Raw genomic sequence first — 21,995 nt, 5'->3', positions numbered from 1 at the left:
TTTCGCATCAACATACAATTCATCATGTATCTACCTCCTTGCCAGACCCTGATTAGATTTAGTCCATTACATAGTCTCCAGATGCAGCTACCCAATGAATGGCATCCTAGTGCCGACCCTCTTTCGATATTGCACATAGTCGTCCCCAAAGAACTCGATTAGTTTGGTCTCCTCGTGCCTTATCCTGCTGCTAAAGAACTTCCACAGCACGTAAGCGTAGGCAAAGAAGCAAACAACGTTGCCCAGCACAAGCTGCGTCCCCAAGCCCCAGTAGAAGAAGCCAAAGTAGCTTGGATGTCGAAACAGGGAGTAGATCCCCGTAGTAACCAGCTCGTGTGAATCCTTCTTTCGGTTCTGAACATGGTGATTGAAGCTGACGCCAGCCTGAAGCATAGCTACTGACCGCACGACTTGTCCAACCAAAACCATGACAAGTCCAGCTCCAAGGAACAACGGTCCAGTTCCAAAGGGCGCCCAGTGGCGTTCTGGGAAAACGAGGCTGACAAGACCGCACTCGATGAAGGCGGTAGAGTGAGCGATGGCGTATAGCGGCCAGTTGGCAGTCAAGAGAAAGCTGTCGATGCTGGCCACCAGAGTGTTACGCTCAGCCGTAGTCCAGAACTCGAGAAAGTGAAAAGCCGAGAGGGCAAAGAGGAAGAAGGGCACTCGCCAGACAGGGCTGGACGAGAAGCACAGGATAGCCGCAACGGCGACGGCACTCAAGGCGAGGGAGATGCCCAGACAAAAGGCCCTGATGGCGATGCCGGAGAGCGACTTGGGCTGGCCGGCGAAGAATGGTTTCATGGCGATGATGTCGCTGAGGGGTGGTCGGGAATCCATGTCGTCTGAGAAGTCCTCGCTGTAGGAGGGTGATGCCTCGTGATGAGAGGGCGTGGGGTCGAAGTTGGCGGCGGCGGCGCGGCCGCCAGGATGGGCGTTTTCAGACATTTTGTGATGACGGTCAATAAAGAGCTTGTATGTCTGCATGAATATTTCTGTGATGGAAGAAAAAGTGTCTGAAGAGCGCTTGTCCCTGAGGTATAGTATCGGACGTATCGCTCTCAAGGGTCAAAGTCAAAGGGGTGAAGGCCGGACAAGGATTCGAGATTGAAGAAAACCAGCAAGAGAGCGCTGGAGGAGAAGGCAGGACAAGACGCCCTGCCTTGGTTAAAAAGGAGCGTATGGACAAGACCAGTTGGCTACCGCGACTGCTGGTTTGCCATTATCCCCCCGCGCGGCGTCTTGGGGTCTTGATTGTGATGCAGAGAACAATACGAAGCTGTGCTGGCCAGAGCTTTGCGATGATGGAGGGATGGATGGGACCCACCTGGACGCCTTGGGGCTAAGGGGGTTGTCCGCCTGTTCAAGTGGAATAAGCCCTAAGCATATATAGGCGCTCATGGCGTTAGGATATTAAGTAAAAGGAGCCCATCGCAACATATGTTCATATCAGGAAAATTCCAATCCTTTTGAGCTGCAGTTGTTGTTGGGTTGTTGACTCCAAAGTCGCAGCATCTTCCCCTTTAGGGGATTTGGGCGCATGAGGCGGGAACCACTGCATGATGGGTAGAGGTACTTGCGCCAGAGCACAAACAAAGGCAATGTAGGTACCTAATAACGTTAAGAGCCTACTTGGAGTTGTTCCATGCATAGAGCTCGAGGTTTCAATTGGCAGAGCCCTCGCGGATCTTTGCTTCGGGCTGAACACGAGAGAACTGAATGAACTCAGGCTGGGATAAGGTGGGCATCATAGTTTGTCGTTGTTTTATAATTCGACCAGCTCACACGACCGTTGAATCAGCCATCGAGCCTCATATAGCTATCCAACGTGAGAATTAAGAGTATTAAATATTACGGTAATGGAGATGTATCCGGGCTCGCATTCTCAGAAGCCATTAACATCATGATCGTGATAGCTCCATCAGTTGGTTGTATCTGGGTTGTCAACGGTCCATCCCGCCATAGAGAAGCTTTGTTCTAGTGGAATTTCCCTCTTCACTTCGGCCTCGCTTCACAAACTTGAAGCGTCCTAGGCCTTGGGTATGTCAGAGACAGGTGGAGAAGCATTGTTTCCAACTGCTTGAGCATAATCATGGCAACTAAAGCAATCGCCTGGCTCAAGGAGCCTTTTGGTCCAAGTCCTCATCTGCGTGAGATCTCCTGGTTCATGAGGCGACCACGCACCGAATACACTTCAGCTGGCCGCGTCTGCCTCCAAGACTATGCAACAAGCACGCAAGACATGAGAACTGGTGTCTAGTCCAAGGAAAGATATCAGATAGTCGACATTCCCTGCTAAAGACCGCCTTGTATCGAGAAAGATGAGATGATAAGGACCAGAACGTTGATGAATCCCCAGGTGCATGGGATCCAAGTATTCATCTCGTAGTATCCGGCAGAGTAGACAGCGCCCAGCCTGGCATCGCGTTAGTAACTCGGCGCATCATAGCTTCGGGAGGACTTACACCAAGCCCACAATGCTCCCAGCGAGGACGGCTTCAAGTCCTGCTATGACGAGGTATATGATGGGAACCGCCCATAGATACTTCCACGACGACTTCTTCCATCCATGGTTGAACATGGCAATCAGAACCGCAGCCAAGTGGAAGCATGCGTAAATGATGATTGTCCATAGTAGAGTGAACCGCCAAACATCCAAGATATAGTAGAGCGTGTATCGTTTATCGCTGGTGGTGTCATAAAGGGTCTGGATATTCAGGGACGGAAAGCCCGGCGTCTGGTAATCCTTGGGAGGTTCGTTCGGAAGCGCCATCTACATCGCCCATGTTAGCTCTCCGATGTCGCGACGAGGTTCAAATGCGACTTACCGTGCCATAGTGCAAGCTGCAGAATGGTATCGCTGTGCTAGGAGAGTCTCGTGCTGTTTGCGACAGTCGATTAATTAATGGGGTGGTTGAATTGGCGGCGACAGGGGATCCATTAGGACAGGGATGGATGCCCGTGCTGGGTGGACGGTACCTATGCACCTTCCCCGGAACGTCATCCCCAGGCCTCGGCAAAAGCTCGTGAAATCGGCCTGCGCGCCGAGCGCAACGCGACAAGAAGCAACTTCAACCTGTTCACCACCTCAAACTTGTCCTGACATCTACGGACACGGATGAATCGCCATGTCTTCCGATAGACTCCTCAGAACCGTCTTGCAACACTATCAAGACGTCCACGATGCCGCCAAGACGGAGCAGATCATCGGGTCGACGACGCACCTCCTCACCGAGCTTACAAACCCTCTGAACCTCGGCCTCTTGACATCGCAGCTCCTTACGGCGCCAGCGATCTGGTTCCAGCCCGGCGGACTTCGAACCTCTACCCGAATCATCAGCATCTACAACACTGCTGCCGCGCGCATCCACAACTATGAGATCGCCAAGACGAAGCGCAACGAGCCTCACGAGGGTGGCGGACTGCGATGCGAGGAGTGGACAAGGGCCGTTGTGAAGGGCGCGGACGATCGATCGAGGCGGTGGCAGCATCTTCTCGTTCTCACAGGTGTGCTTATGGGCATGGAGTCTAATAACCGCCAGTCCTTATCGCGCAGCTTGAGGAATACACTTGAAGAGGCAGTGGTGATGGCAGCGAACCTGGCGCTTGATACCCGCGAGGAGGACGGTCCTGTGGCAGGTGCCTCGGTTGTTATGGCTCTCAACTTTGCCTTCCCATTGCTGTCTGACTTCCACAAGAGTCTCATCAACTGCAATGCCATGCTGCCTCTCATTGTGTGGGCTGTAACCGCTGAGGAGGGCTTTGCTGATGGCGAGTTCCTCATCCCAATCAGCACCGAGATTGTGGAATCCCCAGCCCATCTGCTCGCCTGGTCGCCAACGACGCCTTCGTTCCGCCATATTCAAGAACTGGATAGGCGTCCCACCTTGGCCAACATGGGTCCGTTGGCCAAGCTTGCCGGTTTCGCCATCCAGCATGCAACCGACACTGCGGCCGTCCTTGCTGCTCAGGATGGCCTCGTTGCTTTTACCAGCAAGGTCTTGGAGACCTGGCAAACGAACCGACTGAGCGATATAGACCCAGCGCTGGAGGGCAACGTGCTTACACAGGAGACTCTGACAAGCACGTGGTCGGTGCTCTGGAACCTCATGAGGAAGCTCATGTTCGGGACAGTTGCTATACTTCAAGCGATTGTGTCACGAAGCCTTCTTGATCCCCTCATGCTGAACGATGTGGCGGCTCCCGTCATTGCAACCAAATCACTGCACATTCTGCGCAACATATTCTTTATCTCTTCAAGGAACGGCAACAACGCTTTCCAGGTGTACAACTTTACATACCTGACGTCAATCGACTCTATCTCTCGGAGCGCGTCTGCCTGTTACATGTTTCTTCAGGAGACGCGACCGGAAGAGAACGCCTCAACAGAAACCACATATCTGCAGAGAACACTGGATCTGTTCTACCTGAACCTATCTGAGCATCTTCCCCTCACCTTGTCGACAGACGCATGCGATGCCCTCATCATTAAGCCGGCAATTGCATATATCTCCCATGAAGGACCAACAACACAGTCTATGGTACAACTGTTCGAGTCTGCTCACAGTGCCATCCTCTCGACCATCTCTTGCCCTCAGCACAGTCCTCTCACTATCGAGCTTACACCATTCTATATCGCCAAGCTGTTTGACTCCTTCCCACGACACATTTCCTCGCGTCAGTTCAGAGTGGCCTTTAAGACTGTGATGCAGATTGTATCACCCCCCTTCCCTATTGCCGAAATGGAGCCGCATCTCTCAGAGACCTTGCTTGAGATGCTCCGGTCCTCTATTATGACGGCGTCAACCAGCCCTCTTCCTCCTACAGCGGACGTTGTGTCGCGGGCGGCTATGGAGGAATCACAAGAAGAGCCCCTATCTCAACAGAGCTCACTGACATTGGCACTGGTTGACTCTCTACCATACCTTCCCCTTCCTCTAGTGGAAGAGTGGTTTACGGTTACTGCTCAGGCAATGAATGAGATTTCGGATCCCACACTACGAGAACCCGTCAAGCAGCGGTTCTTGGAGATCCTCGTGAGCGGAGAATTAGATGTGGAGCGAGCAGCTATTGGAGTAGCTTGGTGGGGGACTCAGGGAGGCCGAGAGCTCATCCTTGCCGGCAAGACGGAGCCGGCCATGATGAGCGGTGCTCTTGCCGGCCCCGAGAGATCAAGCAAGCTATAAGGCTCGAGCAACGAGCGCGGATAAGCGCCGAATGTGTGGTTCTGTCTCACATTCTAGACAGATCACCGATGATGGTCGGTGTTCCCTCAAGCCTTGCGGTGTAAAAGCTCGACTTGGCTGCAACATGTCACGGGTTTCATCTAGAGAACAGCGTTTCACCGGCAGTTGTTTGTGGCTGCTATTGCGTCTCGAGTGACGACACTGGGAAAGCTGAGAGGTCACAACTTGGCTGAATCAGTTGTGGTTGTCCTGCCACACCTGAAGACCTGGTGTCGCTGGACTCGAGCAGACGGGCACCTTTCCGTTCGCCTTATGCACTTGTGTCATTTCTGGTCGGGGTTCTAGGCTCGGCAGGCTGCGAAGGATCTGGATAAATCGAGATGGATGGAAGAGTTGGATGCCTCTTGTTCTGTTCTGGGAGTCCGGGAGCGCCGGTGGATGACTATTTGCTCAGTCGATGAGCATTTATCACACGTGCAAAGAGATGGGGACCGGACAGGACACGGGCTACCCGCCTAGTACTGTAGGTCCGGCTTGGGTTCGGCATGTCTGGTGTGGTCCGAGAAACGTCGGTGTTGGGCTGGACAATAGATGTTGGTCGAAGCAAGACGGTTGCAAGTCGGAACAGAAGCAGAGAATGGAAGTCATTCCCGGCAATTAAGTTGGCACGACATTAATATACAAAGGAAATCTGGGAACGCGTTCGTCGAGACCAAGGAAACGAGCTACAGAAACAAGCAATTGAAACGGTCAACAGCCAAGACTCAAGGGTCCTCGGTTGAAGCGGGGATGCTAACCAAGGTCACGACCAGCTCCTCTGCAACATGAGCGGGGGGTCAAGACACGGAGGGTTGCTAGACCCGATTCAATCACCATCTCAGACACGGCTGGAAATGGCGTGGGTTGGCACGTCACTCTGCGATGCGATTCGATGCTTGGGTAGAGCAAGATTCCGGCCCCATCTCATGCAGACAAGACAGACATTGGCCCTCCTGTTCTTTGGCTTCAGTGTCATTATCGTCGGGACTCCACAAGTGCGTGGTGGTGGATGTTGTCCGACAGAAAGTCTACGGCCACGGCCACGATGGAGGGTTGCACTCCAGCTCAGCCCTTCAGGGTTCTCTCAGCAACTTGTGAACACCTATGCTCATCAGGCAAAATGACAGTTTCTCGGCCGGCATTCAATAGTCGCTCCCACGACCTGCCAGAGCAGGCACAGCCACAGTCCATCGAGCTCCATATCAGCTCGTCCAGGTTCCGGGACCTGATTTGGACCCTGTCAAGCTGGGCCGCCCGGGCCCATCCTTGGCATCTTTCAGGGCTAGCGTCGCCAGTAGATCACGACTAATGCGCCTCTCAGGTCGATCGGTGAACTGGTTACCCCGCTGTGGAAAGCTCTGGGATGTGATGTGCTCAAGCCGAACCATGACAAGCAGCCAGGCATGACGACACGGAGGGAAGCTGTCGAAACAAGCCTCAGATGTCGCGATCGAGCCAATTGATGCCAAGGAACCTCGGACTGTGGGATCGTGACACCTGGTTGCCATGTACTCCCTACACAACAACAGGTTTCTGGCTCCCCTCTTCAATGAGGGGTGGAGGGGCCATTCAAGGGACCATGAATCCATTCATCCATCCATCAAGGCACTCATGGTCTGAGGTACAACGACGGTACCGCCGAGAGCTGGCAGTAAACGCGCGGTCGTGTGGGACACTCGGGTGATGGTTGGCTGAGACCAGATCATCTTGACGAGAGCAAAAGAAACGACAATCGAAGCACGTCTTCCTTCCTCTGATGCTCACGCCGGGAGACGTGGGGTCCTCCCATCTTGGCTTGGCAAGGGGCCTTGTCTCCCTCCCTCCCTCAGTCGGGGACCCCGTCCAAGCCTCCTCCATGTGCTAGCACAGCTAGCCGCGCCCGCTCGACAAGCTTCTGCTTCATGGCAGCATTGTCACAGCCCATGCCACAATGGAACAGTGGCACGTCATCTCCCGAGGGGCCAGTGGTGGGGGAGGGGAGGAAGCTCTCTCTGTTGGTACGGGAGGCCATGATCCACATGACAACGGAACGGGGCCGAGCTGGAGGGGCAGCAGCTGGATCCCAGCTTGAGGGAGCTTCTCTCTGTAGGTATTAAACTGAAGCTGTCCCCTCGTTGCCAGCTTAGCCCTCTTGTTCATTCACTCACATCACTTCCTTGACTATCAAACTTGTATCAGTCATCATCCATCACAATGTCTTACGGCGGAAACGACAACGACAGCTACGGCAACGACAGCTACGTACGTTCATTCACTCACTCTCACTTAAGCTTCTCAAGCTAATGGTCTGCTCAGGGCTCGTCCAACCGAAACGAGAGCTCCTACGGCTCCGGAAACAACGACAGCTACGTAAGTGACCACTCACTCCAATCAGGATGACCTCAAGCTAAGACTTCCCCAGGGCTCTTCTCGCCGTGACAACGACAACGACAACGACAGCTACGTATGGCTCCATATTGTCTCACTCACATGGTGATGAAACTAACCCTCGAGTAGGGCTCCTCCAACCGACGCAACGAGAGCTCCAGCTACGGCAGTGGCAACAACGACAGCTACGTACGTTGATATTTCTTCTACCAAGATGATTTCGAGGCTAACACCTACATCAGGGTTCCTCTGGCCGTGACAACACCAGCTCCAGCTACGGTGGAGGCAACGACAGCTACGTATGTCTTAACTTCTCTCGTTCCAGTGAACAGCTAACTGACTTTCACCAGGGCTCTTCCCGCCGTGACGATGACGACGACAACAAGAAGTCCTCATACGGTTCCAGCCGTGACAATGACGACAGCTACGGCTCCAAGTCTTCCTCGGGTGGCTATGGATCCAGCGGACGCAACAACGACGATGATAACTCCTACGGATCCAAGTCTGGCCGTGACAACGACAGCTACGTATGTTTAAAAACTCTTGACTTGAATGTGTTCTCGAGCTAATCCTTACTCAGGGATCCTCTAACCGGGACGACAACAAGAGCTCCAGCTACGGCTCCAGCGGCAACACCTACGGCTCATCCGGCCGAGACAACGATGACTCCTATGGCTCCAGCCGCAAGGACAAGGACGACAATGATTCGTATGGCTCCAGCGGCAACACCTATGGCTCTTCCGGCCGCGATAACGACGACTCCTACGGATCCAAGTCTTCTTCGGGAGGCTATGGTTCTAGCAACAAGGACAACGACTCCTACGGCTCCAGTGGAAACACCTATGGCTCCTCTGGCCGTGACAATGACGACTCCTATGGCTCCAAGTCTTCCTCTGGAGGATATGGATCTAGCCGCAAGGACAAGGATGACAACGACTCGTACGGTTCCTCTGGCAACACTTACGGCTCTTCTGGCCGTGACAACGACGACTCTTACGGCTCCAAGACCTCGTCTGGCGGCTACGGCTCCAGCAACAAGAACGAGAGCGACTCTTACGGATCTAGCGGTAACACGTACGGCTCCAGCTCTGGCGGCTACGGCAGCTCGAAGCGCAACGACGATGATGAGTCCAACACCCTCGTGGACAAGATCAAGGACAAGGCTGGTGACTTTATCGGCAGCAAGATTTCCGAGAAGATCAAGGGCAACAAGAACAATGACGACGACTACTAATTGCTGGGTCGGGATGGTTTAATATGAACTAGTCTGGCGTTTTTTATGTATGGATAATGAAGAATTGAGTCTGTCCAGCACCATGGACATGTTTTCTTGACATGATCTAGACCACTGTGATACAACTGATATGACAAGTAAAGAACAGTCTGAAGTCCAACCATACAGACGTGTTTCTTATTGTTGGCAAGCGGTTTTTTATTGACACGACCATTTGAATAAAAATATGGCTCATGAGGCAAGTAAACCATAGGCTATGGGCGGGCATGTTAGTGTTGTCGCGATGAAAGGTCCTAAACTAATAGCCACTGAAACACAACTCATATAAGAAAGGAAGTAGTATGGATATCATGTCATCATTATTCAATTCAGGTGGTAATGGGTAGAGATGAATTAACTAAACCAGCTTCTTGTCAATCTTGACAAGAACGACTCCTTCAGTGACACGTCCCTCGCAGTCCATGAGATGAACAAAGCGATATCCCTGACCCAGCCGATCAAGCCTCACGCAAGCCCAAGCAGCCAGATCGTCCTTTCCGATCTCATCATCCCGGATGGTGAAGCGCACCCACGAGAGCTCATCCACGACGTGGGGGACGGGGGGGAATTCGAGACGCTCGCCGCCAAAGTTGGCGGCCTGGCCGCGGTGAGTCCGGGTACGGGCCTTGTACTCGCCCTCACGCTCGTGGCCGTCGTTGGGGATGGGTCCGCCGTGGAACTCGTCGGGACCCTCGACGTGCAGCTCGACCTTGACGTAAGGCTCGAAGCCACGGGCGGATGTGTCACCGGGAGGAAGGGGGATGTTTTGGGCGGCGAGGACGGTGATGGTGAGGTGAAGAGTCTTGCGGGTGATGGTGTTGAAAGAGGCGTCATCCTCATCGTCGTCGCCCTTGCTTCGGTTTGGTCGATATCCTATTGATGATTAGTTATGTGAGATTGTGATATCACATGATGGTGTTCGTACCTGGAGGCTTCAAGACGTAACCTCCTGTGCCAGCAAACATGCCCTCGTTGAGCATCATGCCCTCATCCCACCTCTGCCAGTTCAGGGCAACAATCTGAATACCCTTGCGCCAAAAGATGGCAGGGTCCAGATTGGACGATCCTATCCGCAGACCCCAAGGATACGTCCTCATGAGGAAGTGGCGGTTGTGGTTGAACAGATCTGACGCCTGCTTCTCGTGCACATCAATCACCTTCTTCTCGGACAGCGAGAAGATATGCGTAGGCATTCCGGCCTCGGGCTGCGACAGGCTCTTAAAAGACACGCCTCGAGAGTAGAAACCCATGCGACTCAGCTCCTGGATCACCTTGGATACCTTCTTTGCTGCTGCCGCCGCTGCCCCTGGGGGAGCAGGCCGGTCGTCATCCTCACTGTCCTCCAACGGAGCCTCGGTGCCGGGTGGCGCGTACTTGACCTTGACGATGAGCTTGCGGCGGAGCGAATCTGGGCTGGGTAGCGCATCTGGGTCACCCTCGGGTTCAGGGACGAGGAGACCCTCCCAGGCCTCCTTCATGATGCGCACCATGCACATCTGCTGAGCCGGGGTGCAGTGAACCTCGAGGGAGACAATGACAGGGAGGTCACTGACGATAAAGGCGCTCTCGCGGATGGCCTCACAAACGGCGCGGAACGAGACCTCCTTGGTCAGGGTGTATCCGTGGAGGACCCGGGGCTCAACGACGGCGACTTCGGGCTCCGTAGATTCGGCGCCGGCGCCGGAAGCGGAGGCGGGATCGGCCTCTGCACCATCGTCGATGGTCGTCTTTCCGAGCTTGGCCTTGAGCTTGCTAAAGGTGCTCTTCTTCTTCTTGACCCTCCTGATGGGCTTGCCCGCCTCCTCGTCGCTGCTGCTGGGGCTGCTTGTGCCCTCTGCGTCCGACTCATCACCGTCCCACACATCGATCTCGATGCACCGACCACCGCGCAGCAGGGTCTCAGTGTAGGGCCTGGTAGAACTATCGCTGGAAAGCTGGTTGCCCGTGAGGTAGGTGTTGTGGCTGGAGCTGATAAAGTACGCAGCGAGCGGGTACGAGAGGTCCTGAGGTTTGGGCGGGGTCGTGGCCGCTGCGAGCGACGACGTCATGAAGGCGATGAAGCCGTCGACGTCAAGCGACTCGCGGGCGAGCAGTTCGTCGACGGCGGTCGAAGGGTCGAGCTGCTGCGTCTTCTGTACGAACGAGTAGATCGTCTCCTGGCTCCAGGTGCCATCCTCACGGTCGACCAGAGACTCAAAGACCTTGACCAGGTGCGCACGCACGACGGGGTCGACGCTTGAAAGAGAGCGGGACGTCTCGCTGGCACCGCCGCCAGCCTGTAGGGGAAGAGGCATCTTGAGGTGACGAGAGAGTCTCTTGCGTTTCCGTTCCTTCTTTGATGACGTGAGATCGAGCAGCGAGCGTAAAAATGAGAGGGCGATGAAGTGGTGTTGCAGACGTGAAGTTATTCGCTGTCGTCGAACAGGCCTTGGCTGGCGGGCGTCCACCACATGCTGCTGCTTCTCTTCCTGCTGCTGCTGCTGCTGCCCCTGCATATTCTAGACCATAGAGGATCAAGTCAAGTCAGCCCAAACTGGGGAAAGGATGACGGTGCAGGCTCAAGAGACGGATCCATCTTGGGAGATCTCTTTTTTTTGCAAACTGGCGGCCTCTCCTTCCCTACTATCTTTTTTTTCCTTCTGTGCTCGGCAAGGCAAGAGCAAGCCACAGTAAAAACCACAAGGGCTTCCTTAATCTGACATCTCATCTCATCTGACGTGGTCTCATGTTCAAGGGTAGCTCAGGATAGCTTGCAACACGCGCCCCACAACGGGGACCCCTATAGGACCCCTTCTGAACCAGCTGAACAACATCAACCACGTTACCCGCGGGTCACTATTTATAGTGGTTGACCCGGTAAACGAAAATTCAAGGCCTTCGGTTTGAATATCGTTCTCCTGTAGGATCGTCACGTGGCATGTGTTTCTTTTACGAACTGACCAATGTGAAACGCTCTAAACCAGGTATGATGTTGTGGCTAACTCTTAGGCCAGGTACTGTCAGAACCATAAATGAAGCCTGTAACCCTCCAACATAAAACAAACCCAAGGCTGAGAGCAGTGCCGTCTTGCCGTCTTGCCGTCTTGACGCCAGCTGAACCCCTAAGCCACATGATGATACGTAGGCAACGGATAGGAAGCAGTCTCTGTAAAACATAAAAGGGGGGCTTGGCAATTCTCTTCATAATTGCCAAGATGACCTTTACCACTGTCATAGGCGTATCGTTCCATTTGCACGGCAACCACAAGCCGAACTCACTTGGCAACCTTCATGGTCCGAGCCCTTGATACAAGCCATCTTCCCCTTTTCTCGGCGAAAGGCGTTTGAGCCACACAATAGATCATGACTCCCTGACAAATGGTGATATGAAGGCGCTGTTATTATGTTTTGATTTGAGATTACAATTCTCCATCATGACTTCTCACTGGCCGTGCCACCATTCCAGCCCATCATTACCACAGCATATCTCATCCTCGACCCTTCTGGGCTCGCCTCTCATTCCTCCTTTTCTCGAGAAACTCATCTAAGTCAACATGAACCCTCAACCCCTTGGACGCCATCGTCTCAAACACCCCCTTGAGCTCCGAGGACTCCATGTCCCGGTTCAGTGTCAGGAACGCCTCCATCATGACATCCTTTGACCATGGGCATTGCCTCAGTGCCCGGAATAATACATCCTTAGCCTTGACCCGTAGCTCCCTCTGCAAGCTGCAGAACTGGATAAACTTGATCCACAGGCCAGTGTTAGACTTGCACATGTCGCTCGACACGGCGTGCTCGAATGCTGCCTTTGTTGTGTTGACGTTACCACGTTCCATCTCGTGATGGATGGCGAATAGTCGGCTGCTCAGACAGTCCTGAGCTGGGGTGAGGACTGTCTCATACAGGAGTGTTCTCGTCTCGTCGATTACGCGAAGGCTAGAGTCAGCCCATTCGAATAAAGTCAAGAAGATGCTGTTTCGGGGAAAGTAGCTAAGGAATTGCTTCAGCTGATCAAGTAGGTATGCGCGTCGGAAGGGCCTTGATCCTGTTAGCAACTCCCTATCAGGTTTTGCAAGAAAGCTTACCCTCGTGTTGCGTGCAAGTATAATAATCTCGCCGTAAATTGTAGGGCCCGCTCGTGAGCGGGTGATGCTTGATGTCGCCTCTTGAATTCAACAGATTGTTTGTGAATAACTTCAATCGCGGCTGATATGTTTCCTTGAGAGTCTGACGTTGGTTCAGAACAGCCTTCGGCGGCCAAATAAGACAGCAAAACCAGACACTCGGTCAGAGTTTCTGCGTGATCCAGTTCGCCAGCAGAGAAAAAGTCGTTCATCCTAGAAGAAAAGGCTTGGTGAGCTTTGAGGATGTGCGTCGAGGATACGTCGGGAGCTTGATCCAAAGAACGCAAGGTGTCATCCACGGAAGCGCATAGCCTTTGAGTTGCCGCTTTCTTGTTCCCAAGCTCCAGTTCCATCCAGGACCATCTCCTCCAAAGCCCAAAGGTGCTTGGTGTCGATGCCTTCTAGCACCACGTGTTAGTCACCGGATGTCCCAAAACATGTAGTTATAGAGTGCTTACAGATGCAAGCGCTGTTGCCGATGAAAAGACTTTGACAGCAACATCATGACTTCCACTGGCAGACTCGGCCAGCGCATATGCGCCGTACAAGTCGAGGTTGGTAGGGTATCGTTTGAGTAGAGCCTTGGCAGGCTTCTTAACACCAGTTCCATCCCATGCCGCACACAACGCCAGGTGAAATCCCGCGAGTGCCTCGAAGTTGGCAGTATGGACCAACTGTTTGGTGGCATTAACCACGAGGCTCAGCTCAACCTCGTTACTCCCGTTCCTCTCTGGGAGATAAGAGAACCACTCCCCGCCCGAAAACAATACGTCGGGGGATTGAGAGACGCAAAGAGGCTGATGCGTAAAGGCTGGCGGCTTTCGTTGTATCTCAATAGAATCTTCATCACTAGATGGAGCATCCAGAGTCCGTGATTCTTCAGTTGTATTCGAGCAAACCAGGAACTGGTCATGGAATGCCTCTTCCGTCCAGGTATTAGATCGAAAGGTAGGTGGGAATCCAGAAAAGATGAGAAAAGCATCCACAAGTTGCTCCTGCACAGCTTGCATGATAGTTCTCGGCACAATAAAGAGCAATGGCTCAATATCAGAGAACATGACGACTCGAAACGGGTCATCTTCTGTCCCCTCGTCCATGGTTCTCGCCGGCATTCGAGCCTTCTCTGCCTGAGAGTGCTCAATGATCGCCCAGCGCCTGTAGTCATCTCGAGATTGGCTCACAATATCCTTGTTGTCCCCGAGTGGCTCAGGGGCATCTCCTATACCACCATCCTCGACAAACTTTGCCCAGCCTTGGGCATCTGCTTCTCCTATTCGGGGAACTTCGCTCTCCCAGAAATCCCGAAGTGATTCGAATGCTGCAGTCTGGTCATTCAAATGTGGAGGTCGGAAAAAGTTGAGTTCAAGGAAAGCCTGCCAAGCTGCAACAGCAAGTTCCTTGTATCCAGAGTCGTGAATGAATCTTGTAAGCCTTAGAAAGACGTAGATGGCCTCGCTAAAGTCTTCCATCCCGAGATCGGATCCAGATCTTGCAAGGATCTGACCAAGTCGACTAAGATACATCTGCTTGATCGAGTCATAGTGAAAGGTAGAAATGTTGGACAGGGCAAAGTCGAGGTGTGCTTTCCACAGCGTAAAACTACTTTCCTCGTCCTTTTCCATGTCCGTCCACTTCTTGGCGGCTGTCTTGCTATTCCACACCTTGACTCCCTCGCGCATCAAAGGAACCAGCACCCGAGTTCGATCTTGAGGAGTTGAAACGTTTGCCAAAGCCGACTCAAGCATGTGTAGTTTGATCTCAGCAAAAGAGTGCACCTCAGCTTCAAGTGCTCTGTGGTCAATGTCCTCGCCGGCTCTTAGAAGGGCATCCTGATGATTCGCCAGCTCGAGCCAGGCATCGATATCATCTGGCTGATCCTTGACGCGTCTGGAAAGTTGTATGGACTTCCATTTCAGGGGGTTGTTTTGGTCCAAGTCGACCTGCTCGGCATCCGAGTCCGAGTCAGTCTCCAGATCGCTGTCGACAAATTGGCGAGGCTTTGCTTTACCCTCAATCGAGCGGTATGATGGCTTTTCCTCCTCATCGGACGATTCCGTGTCCTGCTTGCCACGCTTCCGCTTCTTGGATGTGCTCAATGGCAAAAAGTCGTCGTCAGCATCTTCCAGAGAATCATTCTCTTGCTTTCGGATTCGAAGTGGTTTTGTTCTCACTCGCCATGCCTTTGAGCGAAGCCCATCCTTATCCTTAAAAGCATAGGAGCCTTCACCCGGCATGCGGAGACTGAACTGATCCCTGGGTCCATCGCGGTGTATCACAAGTCGACCAGTGGTACCAAGAACCTTGCCATATCCGTCACGGTAGTAGGCAGGAACCTGAGCTCGATCAAGATGGCCATAACGAATAATCAAGGGATCGCCCTTTGTGTCGATAACATACAATCGTGAAGCCTCCTTGTTATCTCGAGGAGGATCGACGCGCCGTTGATGCTCTGGAGTCCCCGAACGGCTGGAGCGTCGAGATTTCTCCCTTTCTCTGTGCTCTGAGCGGTGCCTTTTTGAGTGGTGATGATCGTGATGATTGTCAGAGCGATGGTGTCTTTTCCTTCTCGAGTCTCGATCACGCTCCCTTTCTCGCGATCTCGAACCTGCGCTTGCACTCGATTCCTTCTCCTTGGACTTGAAAGACGAAAATTTGGGTACTTTCAGCTCCGAGGTCTCTGTTTTTGGCTTGAAAGATGCGAACTTTGGGACCGTAGGCTTGGGGGATTCATCCTCGTCGGACATGTTGCTAAGCTGGAGAGACTGCCTCAGCAGCTCATGCCTTGTATCAGATAATATTCAGGGGTGTGGCATTGCAAAAGATGTGACTGCGGCGAAAGCGTCGTGTAAGCTGGTGGTTGTATCGCGATGAGCCTCATCAAAACGTCAGCCACAAGGGGCTGCAGCTTGGAGCTTGGCCAGTGCGTATATACAGTGCGGATAGATATACACTGTCCTAGGGACCGAGGTGCCACTTGGATCCCCTGGAAAGCATCCCTGAACCGGCTTCAGCTCGCCTAAAGACAGTGTCAGAAGCTTGGTCGTGTGCCCAGCCGGTACCTGAATTGTGTCACCTTGTGTAATTAAGTTCAATTGGAGACGGCGTCCGCGGGAGAGCAGCAGAAAAGCCAGCTCATACCTACATTGAAGAACCCTTGCATCGCACACCAACCAGCGCACCATCCCGCTACATCTAATTTCACCTGCTGCCGTCAGCTCTACACGTCTGGGCGGACTATCCGTAGCTGATTTAAGATTATCGTGCGGTCCCTAGTTGCCGTTTCTTCCGGTGGAGGTCGGTGAGAATCCTACGGACTTTGGAATCAATTATAGCTACTCGTGCCCCTCATCCACTCACCTTTGCTTCGAGCTCTCCCGCCATGGACTTTTCCTCGACGACAATCCTCTCCGTCCTTGGTGCTTCTGTCGCGACTATCCTCTTTGGTACCTTCATCATGGGTCTTTTTGGCGGAAACAAGATGCCCGTTGAGGGCAAGGTATGTGTCCTACGGCTCCTCATGGGAGCCTCTCATGGTCCCCTCAACTGACAATTCCTCGTCTAGACGGTCCTCCTCACCGGCGCATCCGAGGGAATGGGTCTCAGCGTGGCCGAGAAACTGTCTGCCAAGGGCGCAAACATCATCCTTGTCGCCCGAAGCGTCGGCAAGCTCGAAGCTGCTCTCGCAATCGTCAAGGTCAATCCCCCACACAGAGCTCGTCTGCTGTCCCTCCAACACGGCTAACTCGACTTCCCTTGCAGGCCGCGGCAAAGAGCCCCGAAACCCAGCGCTTCCATTACATCTCGGCTGACGTCTCCGTCCCTTCCTACGCCGGCCCTCTCCTCGCCGAAGCCATCAGCTGGAACAATGGCAAGAGCCCTGACATCGTCTGGACCCTTGCCGGCATGGCCTACCCCGAGCTGTACATCGACATGGAGATGGAGTCGCTGCGACGGCACATGGACGTCAACTTCTACGGCACCGCCGAAATGTCCCACGCCATCCTCCGCGAGTGGCTCGCCCCTAACGCCCCCGTCGAGAAGGAGCCCAAGCACCTCATCATGACCTCGAGCGTCGTCGCCTTCTACTCGCCCCCCGGATACGGCCCGTACACACCCGCCAAGTATGCTCTGCGAGGTCTAGCCGAGACCATCTCCCAGGAGGTCAAGATGTACCCCCAGAACGTCGAGGTCCACGTCGTTTACCCTGGCACAATCCTCACCGAGGCCAACAAGCGCGAGAATGAGGTCAAGCCCGAGATTACAAAGATCATTGAGAAGGACGACCCCCAACAGACACCAGACGAGGTTGCCGAGAAGGCTATCCAAGGACTCGAGAACGGAGAATACTTTATCACTGTGGCTTTCCTGGGCACCCTCATGAAATGGGGTGCTTTTGGTGGCGCATCCAAGAACAACGCCATCGTTGACTTCTTTGGCTCTCTGCTGGCACTGTTTGTCTGGATATTTGCCCGGATTGACATTGATAGCAAGATTCGAAAGTACGGCAAGGTTCATGGTCATCCTAGCACGTACAAGAGGAAGAGGCCCCAAGATTTGTGAGAACATCTGGTGTCTGTCAATGAAATAGGATTCAGAGATACCCATAATATTTAATAACTCCATTGACCTTGCCCAATGTCTATTCGTGCGATGGTATCTATCAACATCTCTAAACCGCTTACACGCCGCTCCACTTGCCAAACTTGGTATATCTCTTAAACATCTCTCTCAGAATCGCACGTCCACTGCCATCCATGGCATCGTTGAGAATCTTCCTCACTTCGGGGGGTGTAATGTCGAAAATCGAGTTCATGGCCGGTTCCAAAGCCTCCCTCACCGATCGCGGCACGTCAGCCTCCAGCTGCAACTTGACATACTGCATCAGCACCAGATACATGTGCCGTCCAGCTGAACGCTTCGCCGCGTCAGTCGCCGAGTCGAGCGCATTCTGATGCTGCGAGCGAGAGACGGCGCCAGCTGTAGGCTCACAGATGAGCGTGACAAGGCGAGCGTAGAGATGGGCTTTCGTCTCATGCATGGCCTGGCCCAGGGGGTCTGTGGCGCCCTGGCTGATGATGAGGTTGCGGATGAGGGCCTGCATCACGGACAGGAGGATATGGTGATGGCCTTCAAGTCGAAGTCGGTGCTTCTTAATGATCACCTCGACCAGCTTGCATAGCCATCCGAAGGGCACTCGCTCGTCACCTGCATGCTCAGGCGAGCTAAGCTCGCAGACAGTGTTGAGGACAAGCTCAACGTTCCATTGAGTCATGGACTGTGGCTTCTTCTCCAGGAGTGTTTGAAGGACGCGACAGACCCGGACGCACACAGATTGGCTCTCCAGAGTCAGGAGTGTCGAAGTCAACTCGCTGTGAGCAGTAGCCAAATCGAAGCCCGCTCCCTTGCTCTGAAGGTCAGGGCACACTAATACCGTTAGCCAGCAGTCATATTGTTAAAATTGATCATCTTACCTAGAAGTTGGTGCACAACCGTCTGGATGGCTGATGCCTGTCCATCTGTGTTGGAACCCTGCACAAACACCTGGATGAGATCCCTGAGGTACTCAATCTTGGCGGGTGTGTCCATCTCCTTCGTAACAGAGGCAACATTGCTCTGGAAGAAGGGCTCCTGGAGCTTCGGCGGCACGTCGTTGATGCTATAAAACGTCGTTGGCCGAGACTCCTCCATGAGCGATGAAAAGTATGTCCTCAGGAATGTCTGCATCTTCCACCCTCGAAGATCCCCTGAGGCCATGGCAGCGTGGCTTCGCTTCTCGGCTTTTCGAATGTCAGACTGTTTCAACTTGGAAACCGCAGAGAGACTCTCCAATGCTTCGGCAGCATCGACAGCAGCGAAGAGTCGGAGATCGGCAATAACATTGTGTCCCTCAAAGGCCTTCTTCTCGGTCAAGAAATATCCAGTTGCAGCCATGACACAGTTTCCTAGCACGTTCTTTGCGCTGTCTGGCAATGATCTCAGCTCAGCATGGGCAGTGCAGTTTGGCGATTGAGAAACTTCAGTGATCAACGCTTTCAACAGAGTAAGACGGAAGGGTGACAGGTCTCCAGCGTCGTCGCAGTCTGAGATGAAACTGCGGCTTTCCTCAAAGTACTTAATGCTTCGGTCGTCGATGTGTTCCACCATCTGCTGGATAGTAACTGAGGCCATCTCAAAGTACGCATTAATAAGATTTGTCAAAGTACCATCTTGAGTCGGTGTCGAAGAAGAAAGGTCCGACATGGCATCCGCGACGTCGACAAGGTCAGAAAACTGCATTCCCTCGTAGAATGTCGGTCGGCTCATGAGCTTCGTCGACAGCGCAAGGATATATCTCCAGCCATCTAGCGATACTCGCTTGGTGGCCTTGGCTCTGTGGGTGTTGAGAAGAACCATGATTCGCTCTCGTTGGACTCGAGTAAAGGCATCTGTGTGAACATTGGTCAAGCTTCGGATCCAAGTTTGGCTTGCCTCAGCAGGCCAACGCTTCTCTTTGCCGTCCTCTTCCAGAGCCTTAATCAGACGGTCGACAAGGTCGCCAGCAACCTTAACATCGTTCACGTTATTCTCATTCTCGAGCAAGCAGGTCCAGATCTCTCGGAGCTGGTCAATCTCGCTGCTAGGGAGCGACAGCGCATTTTGCAGCGCCTCTGGGAGAGCCGCCTTTGTTCCGTAGACAAATCGACTGAGACGGCTAGAGCCTCGTAGAAACCAAGCCAGATAGTGCTGAGGTGCTGCCTCTTCGAGATAGCCCGGTACAGCATCGAGTTGCAGGTACAAAGAAAAGTCCTTTCCTTTCAAGGCGCTCGACGAGAGCAGGTCCGCGGACAGGCGAGTTGTAAAGAATCCCACCAGTTTTGCGGGTTCGTCAAGTTGCTTGTCATCTGGACTCATCGAGATCCAAGCCTGACAACAGCACTTGAAAGCTTCGTAGGTCTCCCTGGACTCTATGGGTGCTTCGGACAAGATCTTGCTCAGATGTCCTTGCACGGCATCCCAAATCTCAGTTCTTGATTCGGCAGCAACCCACGATAGTGTCTTGGAAACAACTCCCCATTTCAACGCGGTCAAAGTCGAAGACGTCTTCTTCACCTTGCTCACAAGGTCGAAGAGTTTGCTCCCCACAGCATCCGCGTAAGATTCGCTCTGGATTCCTTGCGCAATAGAGTCCAGGAAGAGGCAGAGTGCCTTTGAATGGGACTTCTCGCTCTCAACCCATTCCAGGACCTCGAGAAGCTGCTGTGGAGACAGCTCCTTTTCGATCAAAGCCTTGAAAGAATCACTACCGTATTCATTCTCGGCGACTCTGATCCAAGGCAAGCTGTCCTTGTTCTTTTGCTTCTCGATCTTGCAGAGCTGTTGGAACCATAGCTTCAAGAAGCTGGACAAGTCTCGCCCGGTGCGGAATCCTTGCACAATGGCTTGAATAATCTTTGTGACAGCTTCAGTCTCGGCCTCGTCAAGGCTTGACGCGATGCTCCGTTCGCAGACAGTATCCAGGAGGCGTGCACCTTCTTCGGAGAGCTGGAACACATCAGGATCACAACTGGCGATATCTGATACTAGTCTCCAGTTGGTACTTTCTTCTTGGAGAGCATACTCGCGGCAGACGGAGCGCAGGTCGTCCGTGTCGATAGACGCTGATTTCTCGGCGGCTCGTTCAAGAATGATTTGTACGAGCTCATCCCGGTCGGCTCTTGGACGCAAAATATTTTCGACAGCCTTGAAAACCTGTTTCATCCAATCCGAGTTGCCCTTCCGTAGTCTCCCCTCACCTAAAGCATCCGTCACGCCTGATGCCAGGAAGTATAGCGCAGGGGCTGCCACTTCAAGATTCTTCTCGGCAGCTTGAAGGGCTCTTGAGATGGGCTCCATGTCATGCTTTGTGATAAACGCCGCTCGAGCGGGGAGTATCAGGTTGCGATGCATGAGCTTCTGAAGATCGATCGACCACTTTGTCCGTAATGATTCGCGCACGGCGGCTTTCTGGGTTTTGGAAACCTTCTCTAGTTTGCTGAGAATAGCTGCTGATGGCGCAAAGAGATGCGTAGCCACCTCCAGAGCATCATCACTCCCCTGTAGATGAAGATCCCAGATGGACGCCGTTGTCTCAACCCAAGACTCCCAACCCTCGGTTTGATCATCGCTGCTAGACAGAGCAGAATCGCAGAGCTTCAATGATAGTGATGCGAGTGTCGCAGCCTCGGCGGCTGAGGTACAGAAAAGAGATCGAATATGCTCAGCACCAATCTTGTCGTGTGATGATTGCGTGGCAGAAGAGTCGAGTCGGCCCAGCAGAGTCTTTAGAGAACTTAAAACGGCTTCACCAGCCATCAAACATCCTTGACTGTCCTTCAAGTCCTCAAGAGAAAAGGCCTTTGTTGTCGATCTCTTTCTCTTGGATGGAGTAGCTGATGAATCCGTGGCTGGTCTGGAAATGTCCTTCAGGGTCTGCTGCAAAACAGCAATGAATCGTCGATCAGCAAGCGACTTGGCGAGCGAAAACAGCGGAATGCGCTGAAAGACGCATTCAAGGATCGTCCAGGTCAAGGGCCATCGTCGCATAGTCTCGGCGTCGCTGGATGAGCCGTTCATCGATTTCAGAAGCCATCGCAAGCTGCTCTGCTCCGCGGCATGAAACTGGCTGTCCGCCGATGCAGTCAGATGCTTCCATAGTTTTTCGAGATTTTTTCCATCCTCTCCTGGGCCACTTTGGTCGAGACCTCTCACGGTCTTGATGAGATCCGTCTTGTCCTGAGGCACGTGTAAGCCTTGTCATGCCTAGAAGGCGCAATTGAAGGGAAACTCACAAGGTTTTGAGTGCCTTCTTGAGAAGGACTATCCGTCATGGTCACTTCCATAGCGACCAAAGACTTACAAGCGAACGACTAGAAAAATTGCTTGACAAGAAGATATCTTGAACTCGAATCTTTGAATGCGCCTCCAAAATCCACCCAAAATTTCCAGAATTCTGCCGTCGCGCTAAGCCATCCCCGGTCCACCGATCCTCACCGCCTTTCGGCCACG

At 53.2% G+C, this 21,995-nt stretch overlaps 6 protein-coding genes and 2 pseudogenes across 8 annotated transcripts, besides 2 other annotated features; 3 read left to right on the top strand and 5 right to left on the bottom strand.

The window, feature by feature from the left end:
- Window positions 1-87: 87 nt before the first annotated feature.
- On the bottom strand, window positions 88-987 carry NCS54_00596000 (Protein-S-isoprenylcysteine O-methyltransferase; the record flags this gene model as incomplete). Its single annotated transcript, XM_053151438.1, has 1 exon — window positions 88-987. One exon carries the CDS (start codon window positions 985-987, stop codon window positions 88-90), a length of 900 nt encoding a protein of 299 aa, XP_053007413.1.
- A 1,308-nt stretch (window positions 988-2,295) lies between these two features.
- NCS54_00595900 lies at window positions 2,296-2,966 on the bottom strand (annotated as a pseudogene). The gene is made up of 3 exons: window positions 2,829-2,966; window positions 2,466-2,773; window positions 2,296-2,416 (listed from the first exon to the last, which is right to left on the bottom strand).
- Window positions 2,296-2,966: a sequence feature.
- Window positions 2,967-3,128: 162 nt separating this feature from the next.
- On the top strand, window positions 3,129-5,186 carry NCS54_00595800 (Hypothetical protein; the record flags this gene model as incomplete). The annotated part of the gene is made up of 1 exon (XM_053151437.1): window positions 3,129-5,186. The coding sequence occupies one exon, from the start codon at window positions 3,129-3,131 to the stop codon at window positions 5,184-5,186; it is 2,058 nt and encodes a 685-aa protein (XP_053007412.1).
- Window positions 5,187-7,418: 2,232 nt separating this feature from the next.
- NCS54_00595700 (uncharacterized protein) lies at window positions 7,419-8,826 on the top strand (the record flags this gene model as incomplete). Its single annotated transcript, XM_053151436.1, has 7 exons — window positions 7,419-7,466; window positions 7,521-7,574; window positions 7,627-7,668; window positions 7,722-7,781; window positions 7,835-7,891; window positions 7,943-8,119; window positions 8,173-8,826. 7 exons carry the CDS (start codon window positions 7,419-7,421, stop codon window positions 8,824-8,826), a joined length of 1,092 nt encoding a protein of 363 aa, XP_053007411.1.
- A 397-nt stretch (window positions 8,827-9,223) lies between these two features.
- NCS54_00595600 (Phosphoinositide phospholipase C) lies at window positions 9,224-11,360 on the bottom strand (the record flags this gene model as incomplete). The annotated part of the gene is made up of 2 exons (XM_053151435.1): window positions 9,224-9,738; window positions 9,791-11,360. 2 exons carry the CDS (start codon window positions 11,358-11,360, stop codon window positions 9,224-9,226), a joined length of 2,085 nt encoding a protein of 694 aa, XP_053007410.1.
- A 972-nt stretch (window positions 11,361-12,332) lies between these two features.
- NCS54_00595500 (Hypothetical protein) lies at window positions 12,333-15,715 on the bottom strand (the record flags this gene model as incomplete). Its single annotated transcript, XM_053151434.1, has 3 exons — window positions 12,333-12,885; window positions 12,933-13,372; window positions 13,430-15,715. The coding sequence occupies 3 exons, from the start codon at window positions 15,713-15,715 to the stop codon at window positions 12,333-12,335; spliced, it is 3,279 nt and encodes a 1,092-aa protein (XP_053007409.1).
- A 590-nt stretch (window positions 15,716-16,305) lies between these two features.
- NCS54_00595400 lies at window positions 16,306-17,531 on the top strand (annotated as a pseudogene). Its single transcript has 3 exons — window positions 16,306-16,467; window positions 16,534-16,665; window positions 16,731-17,531.
- Window positions 16,306-17,531: a sequence feature.
- A 118-nt stretch (window positions 17,532-17,649) lies between these two features.
- Window positions 17,650-21,829, bottom strand: NCS54_00595300 (Urb2 domain-containing protein; the record flags this gene model as incomplete). Its single annotated transcript, XM_053151433.1, has 3 exons — window positions 17,650-18,395; window positions 18,443-21,722; window positions 21,779-21,829. The coding sequence occupies 3 exons, from the start codon at window positions 21,827-21,829 to the stop codon at window positions 17,650-17,652; spliced, it is 4,077 nt and encodes a 1,358-aa protein (XP_053007408.1).
- Window positions 21,830-21,995: the final 166 nt, after the last annotated feature.

The sequence above is a fragment of the Fusarium falciforme genome, chromosome 4, assembly GCF_026873545.1.
Source record: "Fusarium falciforme chromosome 4, complete sequence".
Lineage (NCBI taxonomy): Eukaryota > Fungi > Ascomycota > Sordariomycetes > Hypocreales > Nectriaceae > Fusarium > Fusarium falciforme.
The sequence above is the reverse complement of the archived record's forward strand: the minus strand, read 5'-3'. Positions and strand labels throughout refer to the sequence as shown.